Source organism: Etheostoma cragini, chromosome 22 (genome assembly GCF_013103735.1).
Source record: "Etheostoma cragini isolate CJK2018 chromosome 22, CSU_Ecrag_1.0, whole genome shotgun sequence".
In the NCBI taxonomy this organism is placed as follows: Eukaryota; Metazoa; Chordata; class Actinopteri; order Perciformes; family Percidae; genus Etheostoma; species Etheostoma cragini.
Window position 1 is genome coordinate 4,018,191 of NC_048428.1, and position 9,814 is coordinate 4,028,004.

Genomic DNA, 9,814 nt, shown 5'->3' on the forward strand with positions numbered 1-9,814 from the left:
TTATTTTTAATGCCAGCATGCTTTGTTTCTAGGTGCCTTTTTAATTTGCAGGGCTTCATACTGTCGTTTGCCAGCACCATGGCACACACGACACACTGAGGTCTCAGATCAGCCGTGACTGTAAACCCAAACTGCAGGTATGATTCATCGTACCTTCGAAGCTTTTTTGCAGCTGGTGGTGCGACGGTTGGCTTGTTGGTCCTCACAAGAAATTTCTCCATTTTTGTTACGTGTTTTCAATAAAGTGCTGGCACTATGTAACTGTGTGTGTGGTGTATGTTGAGAGACGTATCAGGGGCTAATCAGTCGCGATCTTTAATTTTATTTTAATACTTAACGCTTGTTGTGTGTGTGTGTGTGTGTGTGTGTGTGTGTGTGTGTGTGTGTGTGTGTGTTAGTCGTGTGGCTAGTTTTAGCTAAATGAAGCTACTGCCTAGCAGTTAAAATAATGACTGGCTAGGGCTGAGATTTGATCTAATCTTAAAAAAATACTGTTTGGGTTTAGTCTTTTAAAAAGACTGTTGGGGTTTAGTAGTAAAGGCCTATCGAGATTGATCAGACTAGCGAGAACTGGCACAAGTGAACTTGGCAAGAGACTAGACTAGAGTGAATGGAGAGCTATGTCGTGATTCAATTTAAATGCAGTGATTTTTGGTCTAGTAGCCAACTAGGTGAACCCGGAAATGTTGAGTACACCAAAGTTTTATTGCAGAAATGTGAAGTATGGGTCCCAAGTATACAGAAACTGATGGATGCTAATTTGCATATGTTGAGCAATTTGCATAATTAGCATTATTAGCATAATCGTCCAGTTTGACCACATATTTTGCATTGTATGGCCAATTTCGACAATATGTGAGTGGTTTTAGAGGTTTTAGAGGATGCTGAATTCTTTTCTGGCAGTTTCAGATTTCAAAGAGCTAATCTTAGTACATATTGCGGTTTATTTAGGTGAGTTCCGATTACTTTAATGCATAATTATAGGTTATTTTTATGTTAAACACAATCTTACATTTCAGAATCACGAGTGCTTTTAAGCTGAATCTCCTTCTGACACTTTTGAATATCCAATGCTTTTGGATAAATGATAAATCTTTGTTTGGCTGAATGTTGTCCATTTCTGGAGGAAAAAGCAATGCAGGTATTTGAAATAACTTCTTCTGATCTTGCAACTGTACGATACATATTAATGGGGTAGCTATTTAGGACACCCAATGAGATGACATCACCTAAGCCCATCACCATGTGTGATCAACAAACTATGTACAAATATACACTTTATATATGCCATACAAGACAGGCCCTGTAAGTCGCTAGGGCAACGTCCAAATGGCTGCCCATGTTGGTCCACACGTCGCAAGATCCAACAAGGACCGAGTTAAAACTCCGCCAAATGCAAGAATTAAAACTGAGTATGGGCCAACCGAGTCAGCCCACATTACGCAAGGCTAACCAAGACGGCCTCACCTCCGCACTACACAAAGCACACACTGGCTACCACCTTCAGGCAAACTGCTATGACTCACAGTTAATTAACAAAAGGCAGCCTCATCATCTTTACTATCCTGTTCTGTTATGTCATCTTCTCCAGACCCTTCATCACTCTCTTTGTGTTCTTGGTGTTGTATAAGTATGATGCAGCATACACCATCATTGCCTTTGCAGAAACAATAACTGGTAGGCCTACAGGCCAGACCTACGGCTGTACAGCTGCACTTTGCTGATGTGCAATGTTTCAACCCGGCTTTGCAACCACAGCTGACAACAAGTAACAAAGCAGGAGGAGCAACTGGACTTGAATTCTGGGTGGGCATAATCAGTTCCTCTCATTTCTTTAGGCCCATATTCTTGTCCCATCCAAAATAAGGTGATATCCACAGCTGGTGGATCAGGCTGGTCTGCTGCTTTCCAAAGCAGTGCCTGTAGGGGGACACGTCTTCCCTGAAGGCAAGCTAGTGACTTCAGTGCTGGGGGCCTTTGGTGCTTTTTGGTATATTCCAAACCTGGTTGCATTCAAGGTTTTGAGAATCAGAATCAGCTTTATTCGCCAGGTATGACAGGCATACGAGGAATTTGACTTAGGTTGGAGCAAACCTTTGGGCGGCAGCTATGGAACAGCGCCACCACACATGATATTTCTCCCTACATTGAAAGTACACAGGGGTTCGCTCAGCCTTTGTTTGTTGTGCTTGTTTGTCAAGACTTTGTCTCGACTAGGTAGAGGTGTAGTCAATGAGAGCTTGTACTCTGTGGTGCTCTGTCCTGCTCCTCTATTTCTCTCATGGTCCTTTGCAGACACCTAAATATCTGTCAAAGATGACAAATGTTTCGGTGTCGTAACAATTAAGCAGACGTCCCATGCTGGCTGCAAGATGTGTGACTGTCCCAGATGATGGCCAAACAACGATAAATTAGCTGGGACGCAATGACAACATCTGGTGGCTGGGGATGGCAGACTGGAACCATGAATTAGCTAATAGAATGGTTAGCCTCCACTGGTAAGCTGATGTTAATTTAGCAACTATTTTGGCTAACCGTTAGCTGACAGTTTGATTCAGCCTAAAATAACGTTATTCAAACTAAACAGTGGGGAAAGCAGCTCCAGCTAAATTAAGACTTTACAGTAATAATAAAGACAAATATTGCGTGATTGTATTTTAAATGAGCACAAGTAAAGTAGAACTGACGTAACAGCTGTTACATATTTCAACAGTTATTTTCAATAACTAAATTTTGCAATTTTGAGGGTCTTTTACATGCTCATCCTCAGCTGGTGGTTAGCTGAATTAGCTGTCAGCTGAACTAACGTTAGTTTTCCAGTGGCGGTGAACAGACTTTCTTTAACTATCTACGGGAGCAGATGCATGCAGTATCGTAAAGGTCATAAATCCCGTTCATCATGATATCATCTTCGCATGCGTGAACATCTTGCACATGCGCAGGACAGATTGTGTACCGCAAGCTCTAATGCAGAGGACCCAACTTAAGTTCAGATTGTACCAAAAATTATCATTCCTTAAAGTTTTTGTGGTTTGTAATTAGCTTGTTCGATATGACTATGAGTTAATAACGCTAGCGTTCTGTTTAAGGAAGACATGCTATTTGGTGAAAATACTTCATTTAAATGATTAAGTTTTCCATAATAATAAATGTTTCAACTACTTTAAAACTAGACTATGCTCCCTTGCTTTACAACATACTTATTACAACTACAACAGCTAGCTGCCACATTTTATTTGCACAAAAACATGACCGGACCTCAAAAAATGTCAACAAATTTAGGTTATCAACATTCCCATCAAGAGCAAGAGTTGAAATGTAAGATTATAGTGTTTACCATGAAATTAACTCAAACGTTTGTCCCAAGTTAATAAAAAATGTGTCTAAATTAATCCAAATTTGTTATAGAATGACCATTTTGAAGTCTTAAAGTGCCAGAATTGAATTCAGCATCCTCTAAAACCTCTTAAACCACTCCAATATTGTAGAAACTGATTGCACAGTGCAACATCTATTGTCGATCTGGCCGATTCTGCTAATTATGCTAATTTTGCTAATGAACAAAGATTCATCATTTATCCAAAAGCATTGGATATTCAAAAGTGTCAGGAGGGGATTCAGCTTAACTTCACCCTGAAAACAATGCATCAGCATTTACAAAAGCACTCATGATTCTGAAATGTAAGATTGTGTTTACCATAAAAATAACCTATAACTATGGCTGAAAGGAAATGGAACTTACCTAAATAAATAACAATAAGTACAAAAATTAGCTCTTTGAAATCTGAAAATATCAGAAATGAATTCAGCATCCTCTAAAACCTCTAAAACCACTCATATATTGTAGAAATTGGCTATACAGTGCAAAATATGTGGTGAGAACCACTGGTCTAGCCTATCAGGGCTAAAAGATAAATATAATTGGATGTCATCAGCATAACAATGGTAAGATATATCCTCAAAAGGACCAATAATCTTTACAAGAGGAATCTAATACAGACTGAACAGCAGGGGGCCAAGCACAGAACCTTGGGACACACCACAAGACAAAGGAGCAGAGTCTGACATATATGTTCCTATGGACACAACAAAACTTCTGTCTGAAAGATAGGAAGAAAACCAATCGAGAGCTGATCCAGTATTGCCTAGAGTTGTTTTCAGTCCATCAATCAGAGTGCAGTGATCAACAGTATCAAATGCTCAACACCAGCACAGAACATTTACCCCAATCAGCGGCCATCAAAATATCATGAGACCTGAAGGAGAGTAGTCTCAGTTGAAATTTTGTCCAACAGCAGGGTGCAATGATCATTAAATGTTTTTACAAAAGCCAGACTGAAACTTATCAAAGATATTATCCATCCATCCGTCTTCGACCGCTTATCCGGTATCGGGTCGCGGGGGCAGCATCTCCAGTAGAGGACCCCAAACTTCCCTTTCCCGGGCCACATCAACCAGCTCCGACTGGGGGATCCCGAGGCGTTCCCAGGCCAGGTTGGAGATATAATCTCTCCACCTTGTCTTGGGTCTTCCCCGAGGCCTCCTCCCTGCTGGACGTGCCTGGAACACCTCCCTAGGGAGGCGCCCAGGAGGCATCCTTACCAGATGCCCGAACTACCTCAACTGGCTCCTTTCGACGCAAATGAGCAGCTGCTCTACTCCGAGCTCCTCTTGGATGACTGTGCTTCTCACCCTATCTCTAAGGGAGACGCCACCCACCCTCCTGAGGAAACCCATTTCGGCCGCTTGTACCCTGGATCTCGTTCTTTCGGTCATGACCCAGCCTTCAGGACCGTAGGTGAGGGTAGGAACGAAAATTGCCTGGTAAATCGAGAGCTTTGCCTTCTGGCTCAGCTCCCTTTTCGTCACAACGGTGCGATAAACAGAATGTAACACCGCACCAGATGCTCCGATTCTCCGAACCAATCTCACGCTCCATGGTCCCCTCACTTGCGAACAAGACCCCAAGGTTCTTATGCTCGTTCACTTGGGGTAAGGACTCACTCCCTACCCGAAGAAAGCACTCCATCGGTTTCCTGCTGAGAACCATGGCCTCAGATTTTGAGGTGCTGATCCTCATCCAAGCTGCTTTACACTCAGCTGCGAACCCATCCAGTGAGGGCTGAAGGTCACAGACCGATGATGCCATCAGGACCACATCATCTGCAAAAAGCAGCGATAAGATCCTGAGCCCGCCAAACTGCAACCCCTCCCCGCCCCGACTACGCCTCGATATCCTGTTCATAAATATTATAAACAGGATTGGTGACAAAGCGCAGCCATGGCGGAGGCCAACCCTCACCGAGGACTTACTGCCGAGAACCCGGACACAGCTCTCGCTTTGGTCATACAGAGATTGGATGGCCCTAAGAAGGGACCCCCTCACCCCATACTCCCGCAGCACCTCCCAGAGTTTGTCCCGGGTGACCCAGTCATACGCCTTCTCCAGATCCACAAAACACATGAAGACTGGTTGGGTATACTCCCAGGCTCCCTTCAGGATCCTTGCAAGAGTAAAGATCTGATCCGTTGTTCCACAACCAGGACGGAATCCGCATTGTTCCTCTTTAATCCGAGGTTCGACTATCGGCCGAACCCTCCTTTCCAGCACCTTGGAGTAGACTTTACCAGGGAGGCTGAGAAGTGTGATACCCCTGTAATTGGCACACACCCTCTGGTCCCCTTTTTTGAAGAGGGGAACCACCACCCCAGTCTGCCACTCCTTAGGCACTCTCCCAGACTTCCACGCAATGTTAAAGAGGCGTGTCAACCAAGACAGCCCCTCCACACCCAGAGCTTTCAGCATTTCTGGACGGATCTCATCCCTCCCTGGGGCTTTGCCGCTGTGGAGTTGTTTGACTACCTCAGCGACCTCCACCAGGGAAATTGACGACAATCCCCCATCATCCTCCAGCTCTGCCTCCACCACAGAGGACGTGTCAGCTGGATTTAGGAGTTCCTCAGTGCTCCTTCCACCGCTCTATTACCTCCCCAGTTGAGGTCAACAACGTCCCATCCTTACTGTATACAGCTTGGATGAGACCCCGCCTCCCCCTCCTGAGGTGGCGAAATGTTTTCCAGAGGCACCTTGGTGCCAACCGAAAGTCCTTCTCCATGTCTTCTCCGAACTTCTCCCACACCCGCTGCTTTGCCTCTGTCGCGGGAGAGGCTGCTGCCCTTTGGGCCCATCGGTACCTTACAACTGCCTCCGGAGTCCTCCGGGATATCCGGATAGATTATGAGAATCCAAAACACTATTAAGCTGGTTTGCAACAACCTTTTCTAAAATTTTCAAAATAAAAGGCAATTTAGAAAGAGGCCTGTTGTTTTTAAACAAAGCTGCATCTAGATTGTTCTTTTTCTAAATAGTTTAATAGGTTTAAATAGATTGTTTTCACAGGCAGATATCAGATTAGTAAAATATGAGGCTCTAGCATCCTTGATCACTTCATTCAGGTCTACTAAGATCTCTTTAAGATGCAGGCGATGGACCTGGAGCTGATTCGCTTTCCATAAATGCTCAGTTCTCCATCAGACTCAAGCTGCGAATGGCGTCATTCATCCACGGGGATGAATAAACAGTGGGAATTTCTCTATTGTTAAGAGGCCCAATTTTGTCCAACAGGGGGGTGCAATGAACATGAAGCATCCATATCATCCCAAAAAAAACGAGCTTAAGTCAAAGGCGGCCGAAAATGTTTCAACAGCAAATAAAGTTAATCAAACATGAGCAGGACGCTCGTTTAACAGGCAGGAGATCCTCCTTACAAACAAGATAAAAAAATATGCATTTGTGATCACTAACAAAAACATATTTGATGCAAACACTATTAAGGTTCATACTATGAAAAAAAAAACAAGATCAAGCGTTGCTGTGTGTAGGACCAGAGACATCCTGAGTAAAATTAAAAGATTCAGTGATATTTACAAATTCAGAGGCAATTTTGCAAGTATCATCATCCACATGCATATTAAAATCACCAAAAATAATCACCTTTTCCAGCTTAATAATGGATGATAAGAAATCAGAAAAATCCATGAGGAAAGAGGCCATTGGCCCAGGTGGCTGGTGTATAAAAATACAATATAATGTATTTAAACGACCAACTTTAATAATCCGTAGTCCGAAAGAAGAGTACGTGCCACCGCTCATTGACTGAAAGCTAAAATGATTTTTAAAAACGAGAGCAAGACCTCCACCATGGCCGTGAGTCTGGGTGTGCTGATAAAAGTGCAGTCCCCAGGACAGAGCTCATTCAGGTGATAGTATTCCAGATCCTGTTTCCATGTCCCCGTGAGCAACAAGAAGTCCACCTTTTTGGAAGAAAATAAATCACTGAGCAACGGGCATTATTTAACCCATCCTGAGTGGTGCAGGAGCACCTGAAGCAGAGAAAGAGGCTCGCGGCAGCGACCTCAGATGCACGGAACACACACTACAACCAGCGGTAGGTTTTCTCCAAGGCACCGGGACCAGAGTCCCGGGGACATCAGGTAAGACGGAACAAAGACAAAGGTCTGGAGTCATAGTCACAGACCCCCAGCTTTGGGAGATTTTTCAGATGAACCTGCCTCCCTGCCCTTTTTCCTCGCTTTCTCTGCCATTTATTCTTAGGTTGTATTAGGCCCTCCATGTCGCATACCAGTTGCAGACGGACATACAAACGGGGCTGCAAACCCACCTGTACCACACCAGGTACATCCGTCACCACACTCCCGATCGGATCAGCAGTATTCCTTGGCAATTGAACACCCACGTCGATGTCACAACATTTGTTGACAAACTCAGTAGCAATATAGCGCAGGAAACAAACAAAACGAGTTGGGACGAGCAACCAGCCGCAGCGGCAAAGCCAAACACAGGCGCCATTGCGCTGACGTTGCTGTGACAGGTGAACTTGAATAGATCAGAACTAACTTGAAACACTCTTGCAATTACTAGTTTTGATAGTACTCAAATTGAGCATGTCCCTGCATATAAATACTTAGGTTTATGGTTAGATGATAGGCTCTCCTTTAAACAACATGTTACTTAATCAGGAAAAAAGTTTAAATTCAAGTTAGGGTTCCATTACAGAAAAGTAAACCATTGTGCACTCAGGTTTATCACGGAGGATAGTTAAAAGACTCATCACTGTACCCTATACCAGCATGTGGGTTGGGCTCCTCTTTCTCTGAGGCAAGACCAAAACGCTCTCTTGTTTATGTACTTCTTTTAAAACAACCTCCATATATGTATATATATCATCTTTTATTTTCATGAAACACCGTTATTTTAACACCAGATCACAGATGTGGATCACATTAGAAATGCCTGCAGTCTCCACAGATCTGGGTAGGACTGCATTCACTCCTTTTGCACCATTTCTTTGGAACCAACTGCAGCTTAAACTCAAGCTAGGCACTCTGGTGCCCCTTTCCCATTTAAAACATGTTGGCTCATTTTGATGTTTTCTGGGATTGTTTTTGTTAAAATCAATGTTTGTTTCTATGTTTTTAATGTTTTTGACCTTCCTTGTTTTTGTACGTTTGAAAAACTGTACTTGTTGAGACGTTTACACAGGGCACAGTTGTAAAAGAGATCAATTTCTTAGTCTGTTTTCCCTGTTAAAATAAAGTTAAAGGCATATTATGCATATTATAAATTAGGTTTCAATATGACTAACTGCAACATTAAAATGCTGCTAAAATGTTAACTCATCAGTATTTATAGTCCAACAATATAATTAAAGGACCCTCAAAATAAGCACATAAAAGCATGTTTACTTTTAACACATAACGGTAACAGTCCATTTTGTTAATAATACTCCTGTACATTTACAAGGGAACATTTTAAAAGGAAACTATGTCAAATGGACTTACAATATTACTGTTTTTAGTAAAGGGTCTTAGCACTTTCTTGACCCTAATCTTACATAAATTAACCCTGTGTTTTATACAAAAACTTTGTGTGTGTGTGTGTGTGTGTGTGTGCGCGTATAGGTCTGCAAAGGGCCAGGGCTCCAGCTCCTTACCGCAGAGACTTTGAAGCCAAACTAAGAAACTTCTACAGGAAATTAGAAGCCAAGGGCTACGGGCAGGGACCTGGCAAGATCAAGTAAGACTAAAGTGACACATATCAAACGATTAATTGTACCATTCAAATAAAAGTGAAAGGGTAACCTCAATACAGATTAGATTGTAGCAGTTATGGTGGATGTGTTATTACTAATTACATTTCTGAAACAGATTAGACTAGATAAGCATGATCTAGTCCCAACTATTATTTAATTGAACTGCATCATCTTAATTTTATTTGATCTTGTGTAATTAAGTATTTTATAGTAGTATAGTATAGTTTATATAGTATATACTTTGTCCATGGCTACCACAGTAAGACAGTAAGTGTGTCATTTTTAAGTTTTTTGGGGGAATTTGGGTTCCAGTATGAAAATACATTTAAATGTAAATACTTTACAGAATGAATTATTTCCCAAATCATTTGTACTTAGGCCCTTGTATAGGACATTTTGAATTTAGACCTATATGTTTAAAAATAATATTTACAACAACTGAACAGTTGAGTAAATAAGATGTAAAAAATCTAAATCATTAAAAGAATTTTTCACACTTTATTTTATGGTAAACTAATAAGATGTACACTACCGGTCAAAAGTTTGGGGTCACTTACAAATTTCTATTTCACTCCATTATAGACAGGAAACCAGCTGATCTGGGTCGGTGGCTGATCTTTAATGCAATATCTACATTTCCCATAATCAGCAACCATTCATCCAATGTTCCAAAGGCACATTTTGTTTACTAATCTGATATT

The 9,814-nt window shown here is 42.1% G+C and overlaps 1 protein-coding gene and 1 long non-coding RNA gene across 5 annotated transcripts in view; one reads left to right on the forward strand and one right to left on the reverse strand.

The window, feature by feature from the left end:
- The window catches only part of LOC117938255 (E3 ubiquitin-protein ligase HECW1), a 186,271-nt gene that overhangs the window by 133,129 nt on the left and 43,328 nt on the right, over nucleotides 1–9,814 (forward strand). For all 4 annotated transcript variants that reach the window (XM_034862778.1, XM_034862781.1, XM_034862780.1 and 1 more), the window contains one exon: nucleotides 8,983–9,097. In XM_034862778.1, the coding sequence (XP_034718669.1) occupies nucleotides 8,983–9,097 (115 nt within the window). The remainder of the gene's footprint in view (nucleotides 1–8,982; nucleotides 9,098–9,814) is intronic.
- LOC117938257 overlaps nucleotides 6,272–9,814 on the reverse strand; it is a 14,613-nt gene continuing 11,070 nt past the window's right edge. The window contains exon 3 of the long non-coding RNA XR_004655360.1: nucleotides 6,272–6,282. This is a non-coding gene — a long non-coding RNA (uncharacterized LOC117938257). The remainder of the gene's footprint in view (nucleotides 6,283–9,814) is intronic.